General features: G+C 37.9%; 1 protein-coding gene across 1 annotated transcript in view; it reads left to right on the top strand.

Moving 5' to 3' along the window:
- Positions 1-7,698, top strand: part of MIPOL1 (mirror-image polydactyly 1) — a 102,610-nt gene extending 94,912 nt beyond the window's left edge. Inside the window, exon 9 of the mRNA XM_015817498.2 lies at positions 7,464-7,698. Coding sequence (XP_015672984.2) covers positions 7,464-7,698 — 235 coding nt within the window. The remainder of the gene's footprint in view (positions 1-7,463) is intronic.
- Positions 7,699-16,629: the final 8,931 nt, after the last annotated feature.

Below are 16,629 nucleotides of genomic sequence, written 5' to 3' on the forward strand. Positions count from 1 at the left end.
AATGAACTAATAAACATATACTAATCAGCAGATAAATTACTATGTTACCTAGATTGCTAATTGTAGTATAAGTGGCTGAGGCTAATTTAACCTCAGTTGAAAATATTATTTTGGTTGCAACAAAAATTAATACGCTTTTTTATCACTAAGCTCTTTTCTCATCCAAAAATCTATATTCAGCATTGTACTTTTCAGTGTTCAAAAACTCCACCCTCCCAACTGCTATCATACAAATATGAAGTATATAAAGAGATGGCTACTCTTTTTCATGCGTTCCTGGGTGGGGAGAGAGAGGGGGAGAATAGTAATTGGCCCAGCTGTTTCCATCTCATTTCCGATCACATATATCTGCTGTATTTTATGTATTGAAGTTATCCTTCTTTAGTGACAAAACTCCTAAATTTGTGTAGACTCCATATACAATTGAGAATCCTGCAATAACACCTGACTTAGCAATATGAGCTGGAATGCCAATGAGATCGTTTCCATTCTACAATGTAGTGGATGCATGGGTATAACTGTCTTCTGTGGGCCACATTTTTAGGTAATATTTTTGTGAAATGGGCAGCTATATAAATTTGATTTATAAATAATATAAGGATTGACCAAGAGTGTGGGTATTCTAAATATATGCCTGGGTTACCAATGAAAAATATAGCTTCCAAAGTTTCTTCCTTGTCAATCACATCTTTATCTTCCTTATTTCAATATCTTTGCTTGATGAAAAACAACAGTAGGTATGTGTGTGCTGTACAAAATGGATTGGCTCCAAAGCTATATTTATTCTGATGAAAAGGTCCAATCCAATGTGTAGGAAGAAATAAATTAAACCAAAGAAATAAATTAAACAATTTTAATACATAAGAAGATAAAGACAGTTAATAAATAAATCTGCAGTTAATGAAAGCATTTTGAGGACTAAGAAGTCAGTCTCTGATGGCTCATGGCTCATGCCATTTTCTTGGCAGGAATAAGGAAGTGGTTTCCTATTGCCTTTGAGGGCTATTTTTGTAAACTCAGTCTGCTTTCAGCATATAATTGGACTGTTTGATTGAACAAGAACAGGGATAGGCAATCTGATCTTTCTTTTTCTCCAGATAGCTGTTTGAGGAAGACTGTAGTTATAGTCCAAAATTCCTGGTGGCACTAAATTGCCTACTCCAGATCTCCTAATTCAATTAAAACCAATTAATTGCAACACTCTGAGCCTGGATCCAGTTTATTGTGTACTTTCATGTTTTCAAAACAAAACTCAGGTTTTGGAAGGCATTTTTTTTAACAAAAATATTTTTAAAGTAGAGGATTTTCACTGATAGGTACAGAGGGCAGTTGAATATCCTTTATCCAAAGTCAACTGAAATAAATAAGCATTTTGCATCAGGGCCATATAATGACTGAACAAATTCTGAAAAGAGAAGGAAGATAAAAGTTCTTTTAAGAGTTCTTTAAGGTATCAATTTGATAACAACCAAAACACCTTTACTGCCATTAAATATTTACCAAGACTTGGCTTTCAGAAAAGGGGCAGTTTAGAGCAGTGTGCTTGGCTCCATGCATTGGTATTGATTAGCTATCAGAAGGACATGGTTAATGAATAACTCTGGGTATCACTGAGCACTCAACATTGTTGTCAAGATTGCTCTTTTTTCTCTTCTCTTACCTGAAAATGACCTAAACTAAAATCAGTTGGAACTGGCACTAACCCTGCTACAGATTGCTCAAGAATCCTAGGGAATGAATAAAAGACTCTGGAAAATCAGTTGATCGATGCTTAAGCAATCCATTCTAGTGGCTCTTGTCATCCCTACTGGACTTTAGAACTAAACATGTTTACATTTAATTAGAAAGAACACACACTTTACATCACATGGAAGCTATCAAATTGGAATTGATTTCCGCTTTGTCTCACTAGTGAATCACTATTTCCTTCAAACTGTTTTTTATTTAAAAAAAAATCAGCATTCAAAGTGAGCTGTATAATTTTTAAAGCAGGGTAAAACCTATTACACAGAATAGTAATGAAAGTAAACGGCAACTAGTACAGCTGTAAACTGACCTCCTTTTTTTAGTTGATTCAACTGCTTGAAGTAGATTGCAGTGCCAAAGAATGGCACTGATGGTTCCATTAAATCTCCCAAGATTTGGAAACTTTACTAAGATATTGCTGTTAAAACATTTAACTGAATGGGCCCTTCACCACATTCTTCTTTGTATGCTATAAATTGGTAGAGCTACTAATTTAAATATATATATTTTAAAAGATGTACTCAAATGATATCTTGTCAGAATGTTTCCAACTATATCAAATTTGAATTATTATTATGTTTGGGCAAAATTATTATTATGTTTAGCTTTTCTAGTTGTGAATGTCATGCAGCCCCCTATTTAATATAAATATGAGATGCAGTGCACTTTTATATATATGGGCTTCATTCTAGTCAGTAAAGGCTACGGCTTAATGATAGCTAGTGCTACTAGCCAGCACTAGAAAACAGTTTCCTTTGTACTTATTCTAAATGAGTACATATTTTTCAGCGCTAAATAATACTCAATTCAGATTGACACTGAGTCTTAGAACAGAAGTGCCTGTTGAGATCACTAGAAACCTTTTACAAAATAAGACACATATAAGACACATATGTATGGAGGCTGATATGTGCTCAGATTTGGTTGAGGTGAGGTAGCCAATAAATGATATGTGACATCCCTTTTGCATCATCTGGAACATGGCTGCAATAGACCATGATCCAGCATTTTGTAGCTTTTGCTGTTTGGGGATGGGTGGGAAAAATTAAGCAACAACTTGGACACATTATATATTATAGCGACTTAAGAAAGAACAATGTTGTTTGTTTAATTACTATACAGTAAGTTATGTTTGATTGCTATGCATATAAAATGACTCTGAGCTGAATGGATGGATGCTCCATTTCATGTTGCCCAGTGAAATACACACACACACATACACTTTTTTTTTGGCTCATTTGATCATTACCATCTTGAAAAATCCATTCAGTTAGGAAAAGAATGCAAAGGGAACAGACTGCACAGTGAAGCATATGAATGGCCAAAGAAATTACAGTTCTGAATCAGAAAAGGAGGCCAAGTCAACAAGGATTTCAGTTACTTTCATGTGAAAAAAATCTTAAGCTGAGAACATCAAGCGATAGCCATCCAATAGGAAATACATCATGAAAAAGAAAAACAGTAAGACATAGGTTTGCATAACCTTGTGTGTGAGTATCCACCTGAGTACATACATGCTAAAGGAAAACTGAACAGGTAACAGTGTACAATTGTACTTATATCTTCGGGATATGCTCTTTAGGTGTTAATTGTTCCATGTGTAGCACCACCCCCATAGGGACTGCTTAAGTCCGGGCCCTCCTGACCTCCCCTCCAAGTGGCCACCAACCCAAAGAAGTCTCTCACATTGGTGCCTCTGCCTAACAGGGCACGTAACATGGTGATATTCAGTCACGATCGGCAGCCACGCACATGGAGCAGTGATGGTCGCTCTCTCTCGACGGTGACTCACTTGGAATGATGGTGGTTGATCTCAGGCAATAAGAACTTACAGGGAAGATGATAGTCAATCTCTAATGACAACAACTTGCCCAGAACTATGTTAATCAGCCACTGGTGACAGCAACTTGACTAGAACAATGGCGGCCAGTCTCTGGTGACAGCAACTTGCCTAAAGCAATGGTAGCCAGTCTCTGGTGGCAACAACTTGCCCAGGACGATGTTAATCCGTCTTTGATGACAACAACTTGCCTAGAACGATGGCAACCAATCTCTGGTGCTGGCAGAGGACTCCCTTGTCCGCTCTCCTCACCCCTTTCTGACCTCACTCCATGTAATCTTTTTTTATCTCCCCCAGCTGATCCTATAAAGAAAAAAAACCCTTACCTCCCACTAAAAGACATATGTCTAACTGTTTCCTAATTCTCCTTCTGCCTAACTTACTCCAACGAGGGGAAGGAATTAAACTCCCCAAACTACTCTCTCTCTCTCTCTCTCTCTCTCTCTCTCTCTCTCTCTCTCTCTCTCTCTCTCTCTCTCTCTCTCTCTCTCTCTCTCCCTCTCTCTCCCTCTCTCTCTCTCTCTCTCTCTTTTCTTGGCACTTCTTCAACATGCTGGGTTTTGCTAGAAGGCTGAGTTTAGGATTATCTCTTCCTTCCCACTTTCTTAGAAGCAGAAAGTCACTGATTTAATGTAATACAATGTAATAATAATAGAAATAAGTGCATTATTTATTTGTTCATTTGTTTATTTAGAAAATTATCAAAAAATGTAATGCACTTGTGGGAACAATCCAGAGAAAAGAAATATTTTTGCGGAATATTAAAAAGGCAGAATATATTTCCCCAAGGGAATAATGGAGAAGATCTTTAAAAGGGCAGAAACTTCTCCACACACACCCCAACCAGACAACTCAGCAGAAACCAGCTTTTAGAAATGCAGATGTAATAATCCATTCAGGAAGGTTGGAGCCCTCCAGCTAGAAGCTGAAGATATCAGGAAGACAAAGACCCTTAAAATCTACATACCCCACCGAAACTCTAAGACAGGACATAATAGGATTAACCCATCACCATCAGAATATCAGAAAGGCACACTCAGACTCAGGACAAAGTTCATGGCACAGGAACAACTCCAAACAAAAGCCCAATAAGGTATAAAAATCCACTCCCTACTACATGTGCTCTCTCTTTTCTTCCAGAACCATCTTTCTGTCTGGCTTTCCTCTTCAATAAACTGCAACCTTCTTTCTAAAGCAGTCGCCATGTTATTTATTCCCGGCTTGGACTGGACCCTGATGAAGATTTTTCCTTCAACACACTTGAATCATCCTGAACCCCCCCTCCCCCCTCCATCCCATCCCACCCCTGGTCCATGGAAAAATTGTCTTCCATGAAACCGGTCCCTGGTACCAAAAAGGTTGGGGACCTCTGCTTTAGATGTTGTGCACACTCAATCAGAATCGAATAGAATAATAACTTTATTGTCATTTTGAATGTACACTAATCGGCATACATTAAAATGAAATTTCGTTGCCATTCGGCTCTCAAAGGGTCACCATCTCCAATATATACTACATAAATATGACAAAAATAAATAAATACAGAATTATGCATATACCCACATATATTATATGACACAGAGAAACAATACAGTCTAGTTCGGATTATGTATACATGTGCATGGCGAGAAAAACAAAAAATCAGTTATGGTTTATCAATAAACATATGTGAAAGTCAGAATGCTAGACTTGGTCTAATCTAACAAGATACTTCTTTTTATATATATATTCAAAAATAGTATACTGATTTCTTCAGCTTGTAACTCAGGATACTACTTTGAAATGGTTATTCTTTTTCACTTACGGCAAAATCATGTTTAATATATTTTATCTACTATTCTACTGACTTTTTATCTCTTTATACATTATTTATAATTTCAAAATGTCCTTATTTAATTGAATAGATACTTCACATCATTTTCAAACAACCTCAGGTGGTAGGTGTAATGACATGCCAATTCCTTGACCTTTAACTTTTAGATTCCCATTAAATCAGCTGTATTTTACTTATGCATTCCTGGTGAGTTTTAATTTCTATATGAAATGGCAATCTGGTTGTGCTTCATTTTTTGTTCTGAAACAAAAGGATACCAATAAACTTAATGCAGGATTTCTTCTTGCTTTTCAGTAGAAAAATATAGTTTCTATTTCATTTCTATTTCATTACACAGTAATTTAGATAGGTTCAGTCTATACACCCAATGTTTGTAAGTAAACAAGCTTCTAACAAAACACTGTGTAGGATAAAAAAAATCTCAATAAAACACTCATTTTGAAGAAAATATTTGTTTCCAAATTTACTTTTGTTTTGGCTAATTAAAAACAATTCCAAAAATAGATATAAAATGTCTAAGTTAATACAGGATTCCTGTTCAGTCATTAAAATGAAAGTAATATGTAAACCTTAATACCCTATTTCATAAAAATATTCCAAAAAAAGAAAAACTGAGGAATAACCCCAACTAGACTTCCCTGGGAAAATTTTAGGAAGGGTGAAATAAAGTATATATAAAACCCAAAGGTGCTTTTTCAAGAGGCAACTGGATTTTATTTGTTTTTCCTTAAAGATGTTTCGCTTCTTATCCAAGAAGCTTCCTCAGTTTAGAACTGAAGAAGCTTGTTGGATAAGAAGCAACCATGACCTGGATCACTGAGAATCTCCATAAATATATATAAAACATATTTTATTACGTTCAGCAGCTGCTTTAAACATTTCTTATTTTTTATAGCAACCAATCATGATCAAAACTGAAGTCAGACTTTCACACATTGAAGTGTGTATAAAGACATTCATGTGCAGTCACAACCATATTCCTGAACAGATTTCCTGGACAAAAGGGAAAAGGTGCAAGAACCTAGAAAGCTTGAGCACCTAGTCATGGAATAGCCAAGTAGCCTCCCGGGAATCTTACTTCTAATTGCTTGGTCCTCACACCTGATTTCTCTCCTGGCTTCCAGTCATCTGTCAAGGCATTGATGACCAGGTTTCCTACACAACTATGCTGTCCAGGAGCCTACTAAAAACTGCTTAGTGGGTTGTTGGTGGCAACAACTGCTGCTAGATAAGGATGCATGTGGCTGTTGGCTTCTTATTCTTGAAGGAAGCTGAAGCTGATTTGGTTGCACCCCATGAGAATAAGACAGGTAGAAATAATAGAATACAGCATCAGTTTCACATCTTGCTCTTAGAAACGGAAATTTCTAAACTTAGATCTACACTGTTCTGCTCAGTAAAGATTATTTTGTATGTAGTGAGAATATGAAAGTGGAATGTAGGCATATGTATACAGGAGCCTGATTATAGTATAAACCAGCTTATTCTGAAGTTATTTTTTTTCATTCAGATATAGCCTGTGAGGCTGAACCTCAGAAATAAATGTCTGCAATTGTCTGTCTGTCTGTCTGTCTGTCTGTCTGTCTGTCTGTCTGTCTATCTATCTATCTATCTATCTATCTATCTATCTATCTATCTATCTATCTATCTATCTTCTATCATCTTAAAGATAATCAGTTTCATTTCACCGAAGTTGCTCCCTAAGCAAGAATTCTTGTGTTGACAAAAGCAAGAGATTTGGGATTTATTGTACAAATCAGAAGCAACTTGTACCTGTAAATACAGAGAAACTCCTGAATAATATTTGCTTCTACTTATAGAAGAAAAGAAAGAAAAATAGTCAAAGGCTCTAAAGAATTAAGCTGCTGAGTCAGCTCTATGTTAATTTAAATGTATTGTAAAACTATCATGAGTGACACTCTTGTGTCACTTTATATACTTAATAGTCACGAATGGATGTGTATGCACATATTTATGTCACTTAGATTGATATATTTAAAATTACATTATACTCACTGATGTACATATTTTTTGTTTCAACAGTTTGCATCAAGCTCTATCCCAAGAAGCAAATCTTAAGGATCAGTTCAATTCCACACTTATAACATATGAAAAAGCTTTGAAAAATAAAGATGATATTGTCTCCATGCTCCTTCTTCAAAATGAGGAGCTGGTAACTCAGCTCCAGCAAATGGCAGCAGAGAAAACAAGTATAGAATTAAAATTTCAGCAAGCTTCAGATGCTTTGCAAGAGACCACTGAAAAACTTCAAAAGTAAGTATGTGGCCTATCTTTTTGAAAAATACAATTTGTTAACTAAATGGACTATTGTGCCTTTTTTCCATGACATAAAAAGTACAATAAAAAGATAGAAATGCCTAAACATTCTTATAAGGCATTAAAGCAATTTAACAGACTTAATAGCAATTTACTTGAAAGTTTGGGGCATTTTATAATCTTCTTCAAAGGCATGTTTGTAACCAATGTAGAATACTTGAAAAATTTGCAAGCAGAAAGGAAACACACAGACACCAAACAAACACACCGAGAGACTTTATAGTCAAGCTTTTATTGAAGATAGATTTATATATTAAAGATTGAATTAGTAGTTATGGCTAGGGACCACAACACTTTCAAACAGTCTAACCTATCAAAAACAGTACTGTAAAAAACAGATTAGAAGTTACGATAGGCAAGAAAATGGTAAGTGAACACCTGTCCACCCTAGACGAGTTCAAATCACCAGGACCAGATGGATTACACCCCAAGGTTCTCAAGGAACTGGCAAATATGATCTCAGAACCACTGAACTATATCTTTCAAACATCCTGGAGCACTGGGGAACTACCAGAGGACTGGAAAAGAACTGATGTAGTTCCCATCTTCAAAAAAAGAAAAAAATGGATCCAGAAAACTACAGACCTATCAGCCTGACCTTAATACCTGGGAAGATTCTGGAACAGATAATCAAGCAACAAATCAGCAAACACCTAGAGGCAAAAAAAGTCATTACCAAAAGCCAACATGGGTTTGTCAAAAGCAGATCATGCCAGACAAATCTTATTGCATTCTTTGACCAGGTGACAAAATTAGTGGACCAGAGGAATGCTGTGGATATAATTTACTTGGACTTCAGTAAGGCATTTGTTAAAGTAGACCACAACCTACTGCTTGGTAAGATAGAAAAATGTGTGTTAGACAGCATCACCACCAGATGGATTCGTAGCTGGCTGACCAGCCATACTCAGCATGTGGTCCTCAAAGGAACTGCATCTACATGGAGGGAAGTGTGTAGTGGGGTGCCCCAGGGCTCTGTTCTGGGCCCAGTGCTCTTCAACATCTTCATCAATGATTTGGATGAGGGAATAGATGGGGAACTCATCAAATTTGCAGATGATATCAAGCTGGCAGGAATAGCCAACATTCCAGAAGATAAGCTTAAGATGCAGGAGGATCTTGACAGACTTAAACATTGGGTGCTATCTAACAAAATGAAATTCAATGGTGAAAAAAGTAAGGTTCTACATTTAGGCAAGAAAAACCAAATGTACAGGTATAGTATAGGTGGTACCTTGCTCAATAGTAGCAACTGTGAGAGGGATCTCGGAGTCCTAGTGGACAATCACTTAAATATGAGCCAGCAATGTGCTGCAGCTGCCAAAAAAGCCAACACAGTGCTAGGCTGCACTAACAGAGGGATAGAATCAAGATCACACGAAGTGTTAGTACCACTTTACAATGCCCTGGTAAGGCCACACTTGAAATACTGCATCCAGTTTTGGTCACCACAATGTAAAAAAAGATGTTGAGACTCTAGAAAGAGTACGGAGAAGACCAACAAAGATGATTAGGGGACTGGAGGCTAAAACATATAAGGAACGGTTTCTGGAATTGGATATGTCTAGTTTAATGAAGAGAAGGACGAGGGGGGACATGATAGCAGTGTTCCAATATCTCAGGGGTTGCCACAAAGAAGAGGAAGTCAAGCTATTCTCCAAAGCACCTGAAGGCAAGACAAGAAGCAATGGATATTAATCAAGGAGAAACTAATCAAGGAGAGAAGCAACCTAGAACTAAGGAGAAATTTCCTGACAGTTAGAACAATTAATCAGTGGAACAACCTGCCTCCAAATGCTTTGAATGCTCCAACACTGGACATTTTTAAGACGACCCTGGACAGCCATTTGTCTGAAATGGTATAGGGTTTCCTTCCTGAGCAGGGGGTTGGACTAGATGACCTTCAAGGTCCCTTCCAACTACTACTACTACTACTACTACTACTACTACTACTACTACTATTATTATTATTATTATTACATTCATGCCTGACATGAGTCAATTCTGATCCACTTAAAACTGAAAATTTGAAGAAGGTGTTATTTGATTCAAGTTTGCACATTGAAACTGGGGGCAAGTCAATTTGAGTGAGTGAATTGAGTGAGTCAGTGAATATTTCATTGGAATGACCAGTATAATCAATTTGATCTGAACTAATTTGAATTTAGGGGGAAAATATATTCATTGACTGTTTGTTCAGTTGTTTGTTTATTTAAATGTATATGTTGCCTACTTTTCCAATTCCAAGCATCTTTACAACATATGAGTTACACTGATAGAAACACCCATAAAACAAGTAACAATTATAATAAAACTATTCAAATTATAAATAGACATATAGCTGTCACCGAACAATCCCAAATAGTCCCTTAGAGGTTTGTTTCCATCACCTTCTGAAACATCAAGGTAAAGACACACACCCAATGTGGGGAACAAGCTGTTCCAGAGGGAGGGGCCGCCGCTGGGAAAATCAGTCTCTAATCTCAGCCCACCCTCCTCCGCTTTTCTTTGGGGCACCATCAGAAAAATATCCTATTTCAGCTTTTGACATGATTAGAAGATGATAACAATAGTAGACTTTTTAGCCAGATGTCTTCAAGAGTTTTATTATAACGTATTTTTGAAATATATCTCTGAATCTTTTTTTCAGACAGGGATCAGAAAACAAGTTTAAGTTGCAGTGATTGAACCAGTGCAGAAAATCTCTTATTCCAACTTAAAAATTAAGCTTGCCAAAACACTAAAAAGTACATTCCTACTTATTGTTTGCTTTTGGTGGGTGCCAGGCTTGGCATTACACTGAAGAATGCCCGTTGACTTGTCCTTATGAGCTGTACTACCTCTGATCACCGGGGTTTCTAGGATGCCAGAAGGTTGGCAGAAATGATTGGCAAGCTTGGGCATTCCTGTAAATAGCCCCCTTAGTACTAGTTTTTGAGAGATACCCAGAGCATGTTCGTAAAGCTTGGTTTCTTCTGAGGAAGGCTGGAAAGAATGGCCATTAACTTAACCCTTAAGGAGTGATGGGCAATTGCTGTTTCTGATTACTAAACTTTGTTAGGATGCCAGGAAGGTTGGTGTACTTGGTTGGTAAGCGTGGCTCCTCCTGCGAGGGACTTCTCCCCTTCCTATTACCATCCTCAGTAAGTTGTTAGACAACGCAAGGCACAGTGGCAAGTTTGATTTAATTTGGCCAGGACTTTGTTGGGTCAGGGCTACAGCTTAATGGCAATTTTCCATGTCAATTAACAAAGGCAGCAAAAGCAGCCTGGTACAATGAGACACAGTGCCCAAGAGATAGACAAGGGCATAGAAAAATAAGTTGATGCAGAAAAAGTCACATTGTATGCTTGTGCTGTATTATGTACATGTTACTTGTATTTCCATAACTCACTTTCATACTTCAAAAAAAGGATAAAGTTTGAGCATCTCAGATCCCCCAGTATTTTAATTTCCCTTTTGCTAAATGAAAATGACTTTGGATTTTCAGAAGTCCAGTGGACATTCCTCTAATAAAGACTGTAATTCCCTTTTAAAACCATCAAATTAATAATTATTGTCAATTTTGTAATAGTGAATTCTGTAGTTTGACAATGCTAAGTTCCAGGTGCTTTCTTTTCCCTCTGCAAACCAGTCTTCTTAACTGGTGGGTCATGGGTTCTGGTATTATGGAAGAGAAAGAAATTGTTCTTCCTATCTAGATTCTTGAATGCCTATCAAAAAGTCCTATCCACAATTCTCTACACATCTCTCATGACTTCTTATTCTCTTGCTTGCCTTTTCCCTAAATCAAAAAACCTTAAATGTTTTTTTACTGCCTTGGACAGTTCATCCAAACATTGATTGTTGTTAATGCCCTTTGCTGAATCTTTTCCGTTTTACAAAAATATTTTGTAATACTTTGTGATAACTATATAAACTAGTACAAATGAGTTATGTCATAGATTTTGATAAAAACTTTGACATTATGATATTAACTGTTTTATTTTAAACTCCTTTCTTAATATTTCTGGCCATGAATTTCCCATCTTCACAGCAATCATGTTCACTGCTCTGTTGAACTAGCTACCAAAACTCTGTGAACCTATTCCTATTCAGTTGCCATCATTTTAGTTATTTATACATGAATTTAGCCATTCCTGTCCCAGTTTGCATCATTACTTAGGTGGCACTGCATTTGCTATGTTTATGTTCTTTTCCTCCGTTTAAAGAGAGCTTTTTAGACTACTGTCCCTTCTTGTTTTAGCCACCCTAAATAAATGGCTAGCATTCACTAGTTTGAGCTACTTACTCCTAACCTCTGTACGTCTGTGAACAAAAATACTTTTTTTGGGCTAGCTCATTTACAAAGATCCCCTTGCTAATAGTATGTACATATTGCTGTTCCTTATTTTCTGTTATTTAATCAGTTTCAATCCAAAGTGCACCCCTATCTTTCTTCCTATCCATGAGCAAGGAGCTGCTTGAGAGTCTTTCATGAAGGACATTATCAAAAGCCTTTTGAATATCGAAATAAATGTTGCTGTTAAAACTCCATGTATTAGTATACATCAAGCTCTTCCTGGCTTAGCCCCTAGGATGCTATGAATGCAGTCACTATAAGCAGCTTGTCTAGGTCTTAACAGAAGAAATGGGATTATTAATTGTGGAAAAGCCTCTTGCCTTCTAACTGCATCCATTCAAAAGCATTTTTATTAGGCAGGCCATAAAACTATTTTATTCTGTTGGGTTCTAATTGGATTTTAAATCTGGATTAATTTGTCTTCTGGCTTTTCCCCCTTCTGTTTTAAGCTGTTGGCTTTATTTTTTTATATGAGAATATTTTGAAATTATATATTATTCTAAAGGCTTTCTGGGAAGAAAATGTGCATAAATGTTTTAACAAATAACATGAATGAATTAAATGTGCTGATGTCATAATGCGGGCATACATTATCTCAAAAGATAGTATCTAGCTTTCATTGAATCTCCCCCAAACTCCCATTTCCCTTTCCCTGGAAAAGAGCAAAACTGCTCTAATGGACTTAGGGATATCACCTAAACTATTTTTAACTTTAGCTTGAGCTTTTCTTAGAATAATTAATTCTTTTTGACATGCTTAACTACTTGGGAAAATGTCTACCAGGTCAGTTAATGCTACAATCAGCTTCCCAGGCCTGTAGCAAAATTAAATAGCTGAGCAAAATCTTTTGACAACAACAGCATGCCTTTCTGTTAAAAAATACAAAACATGGAAATGCTCACTGCTACTTCCCAGCACCCACAGTCACCCATTCTATCTTATAATTCAGCCTGCAAACAGATTAAGCAGCTGAGTTTGTGGGAAATGTGTTTACTTTGAGCTAAGAATTCACTGACACCTCTGGGAGAGCCACGCAGACAGTTCTACTCATCAGCAGGAAAGCCAAATTAAGAATTCACAATATCTTTGTAATCTGACTCACATCATACAGTCAGTATTTTGCCATTTAGGAAAAACTATGTTTGGTAGTCTTCATTAAGAGAAGGAATGACGGGAAGAGAAAGTATGCTTCGTTTTTTGGAAGGAATTAACTGATCCTTGTATTGAAAGTTTCCCAGCAGGCTAGTTTTGTTTAGAGTTTCATTCCAATCCTCCATAATTGTTCAAAGAAAAGGGGTAACCCTTGCTTGTCATTTGGTTTTCTACATGGTTTATGTATCCCACTTCCTGTAACCATCCTTGAGACCACAGTAAAAGTATAGCTTTTAATGAAACACGGTGATGATTTCATATTTAAATTAGAAATATATAAATGGGCTTTTTCAATGACAGGGGTGTGCTTTGTGTCTATGGTAGAACAATGCTATTCTTACACATGTTGTGTTTAAGAAAACTTTCTTTCCTTTGTTGCATTTCTCATGGTGACAATTATTAGGAACTAAACAGAACTATTAGGAAACATGATTCTATGTGTATTTTATATGTGTGATGACTCTTGGAAAAAATACCATATTTGGATAGCTTGCTCAGTGTTAGAATCTTTGTGTCTGGAAAAAAAAAGTTACTCTGCCATCTGCATACAGTAATTATGTGCATTTCACACCAATATCCAAGACATTCTCCAATGCATACTGGAGGAGATAATCTTTCCAGGAATATCTAAGCAGCATAGTTCAAGAACAAAAATGACTCTCTGAATAATTGCACCACAATGTGAGACAGGGGACTAATCATTTATCCCTATGGGTCAGGGGAAAGTTATTATGAGGTCCATTTTTTTTCCTAACATGATGATGAAAAGAATGTGGCTAAGACTCAGGGGCCTTTCTAGAGGACAGTGAGCAAAGGAAACCATGAGTAGAAGAGAATTTAGCACATGGGTGTAAGAGTGTCAGCTCCATGGATTCCGTCTGAGGGGAATGCCTGATAGCTGGAAGAATCGACCTTGGCAATGGAAATACAAAGCTCTTTTCATCAATTCAAGCTTGGAGTCTAAAGCTGCAGATGGTTACCTCCAGCACTGCCTATTCAGGGTGAGGGTTTATAAAACGGCACTTTGCTGAATACTAATGGATCAAAACAAAGATTTAATTACATAAAGATGGCTTGTTCATTTTTAAATGAGGATCCAGGTCAGTGTCTCAGAAAAGAACTGTATGACTATCTTTTATATGTAGGTCTAAAGTCTGAGGTTTTTAACTGCAAACATAAACATTAAAGTACAGATTGGTGTCTATAGCACACAACAGTCTGTTAAATTGGAGACTGCTTCAAAGCTGGACTTGCTAATATTTATACGCTTTCATTTCTTCTTTTGGTCTGATTGGAGCTTAGAAGAACTCTTCCTGAAAATCTGAATGCTTAGAAGTAAATTTGGTTTGTCCCCTCTATTTTTTTCAAATTCAGAATGGACTTGGGTATTTTATTAGGAATCTTTTGCTTTTTTACTTAAATTTAGTTTAAAAACCTAGTTTCTCATTATCTGATTAAAAGAATATTCTGAATGCGTCACTTAAGTTTTGTTTTTCATATTGACGTTCTGCCTAGAAACATTGTGATATCATCTTAAGTTAATAATAGATTTTTGTTTCACAGAATTATGATCTTTAATAAAAAGATCACATTTCCAGATCCCTCCTCCATTTGCTCTGATGGTGGTTTTGCAGGATTTTAAAAGCCTCAAATTCCTAATTGATTAACTATGATGTTGAAAAGAGAAAAATTAACTATATCATAAAATAGAACATGTATTATGCTGTACAGTTGTCCTTGATTTACAGCAGTTCATTTAATGACTGTTCAAAGTTAAAACAGCACTGAAAAAGTCACACAACCTTTTTTCACACGACCGATGCAGCATCCCCACGGTCACGTGATCAAAATTCATATCCTTGTCAGCTGACTCAAATTTATGACAGTTGCAGTGTCCCGAGGTCATGTGATCACCTTTTGTCACCTTCTGACAAGCAAAGTCAGTGAGGAAGCCAGATTCACTTAACAACCATGTTACTAACTTAACAACTGCAGTGATTCACTTAACAACTGTGGCACGAAAGATCGTAAAATGGGGCAAAATTCACTTAACAAATATCTCAAATAGCAACAGAAATGTTGAGGACTACCTCTAGTGTTATCATCACAAGTAATAGAAGTTTTCAACTTACAGTATTTCACTTTGAAACCAATGGGTGATTACCAGGCACTTTGTTGTAGTGGCTAAAGACATTGGGCTAGAAACCAGGAGACCTGAATTCTAGTTCTGCTTTAGGCATGAAGTCAGCTGGGTGACTTTGGACTGGTCACTCACTCAGTCCTAGAAAGAAGGGAGTGGCAAACCACTTCTGAAAATCCTGCCAGTAAAACTACAGGGGCTTGTCCAGGCAATCACCAGGAGTCGAGCTTGACTTGAAAGAACACGGACAAAGAGAAAAGTTTATTAAAGCTAGCTGAAAGGGATTTTGTTTTCTTGTCCCCATTAATCAGACGGGTTTGTCATTCTTTCCTCCTATATCAGTGGTGGCGAACCTATGGCATGGGTGCCAGAGGCAGCACTCAGAGCCCTCTCTGTGGGCACGTGCGCCATTGCCCCAGTCCTAGGCCTTCAGCTGGGTTTTATAAAACCTTTTCGCTTTAGGCCTCTACCAGCCAATAGGCCACACCCACCCGGCACCTGACGATGCATTAAGTGGGTTTTGGGTTGCAGTTTGGGCACTCGGTCTCTAAAAGGTTCGCCATCACTATCCTATATCTTCAGTAAGCTGCAAGCAGTATGTTCGTGAAAGTTTCATTTTCCCTAGAACAGTGGTGGCGAACCTATGGCACGCGTGCCAGAGGTGGCACTCAGATCCCTCTCTGTGGGCACACGCACCATGCCCTGGAGATGGCAACCGTCCCTCTTCAACTAGCCACCCGCTAACTTGCCGAGGTCCCACATGGCCAGATGTATCCGCTTGCGCTCACTGGCCTCTGTGTGCAGGGGCCGATGGTGTCAGGCAGCAGCCGCCCCGGCCCCTGCCTCACCTTGCCCTGTGACAATGGCACCCCCGCCCTGCCTCACCTCACCCCACAGGACGAGCCTCCTGCCCACTGCCCCACCAGCCAGAGACCCCCTGGATCTCCCCCAACCCTGCCCAGCCCCCACAGGCGTTCCTCCCGATGAGCAACATTGAGTTGATCACACCCACCTTGGCCACACCCACCCAATCTGCCATGACCACCACAGCCACGCCCACCCAGTGGGCCACGCCCACCTGGCACCCGGCGATAAATAAGTGGGTTTTGGGTTGTAGCTTGGGCACTCGGTCTCTAAAAGGTTCGCCATCACTGCCCTAGAACCAGGGCTTTTTTTGTCATAGAATGCCCGGAACGGAGTTCCGGCACCTTTTTTGGATGGAACCTTGTAGGGTAGGC

The sequence above is a fragment of the Protobothrops mucrosquamatus genome, unplaced genomic scaffold (assembly GCF_001527695.2).
Source record: "Protobothrops mucrosquamatus isolate PMUCROS unplaced genomic scaffold, P.Mucros_1.0 scaffold597, whole genome shotgun sequence".
Classification (NCBI taxonomy): Eukaryota; Metazoa; Chordata; class Lepidosauria; order Squamata; family Viperidae; genus Protobothrops; species Protobothrops mucrosquamatus.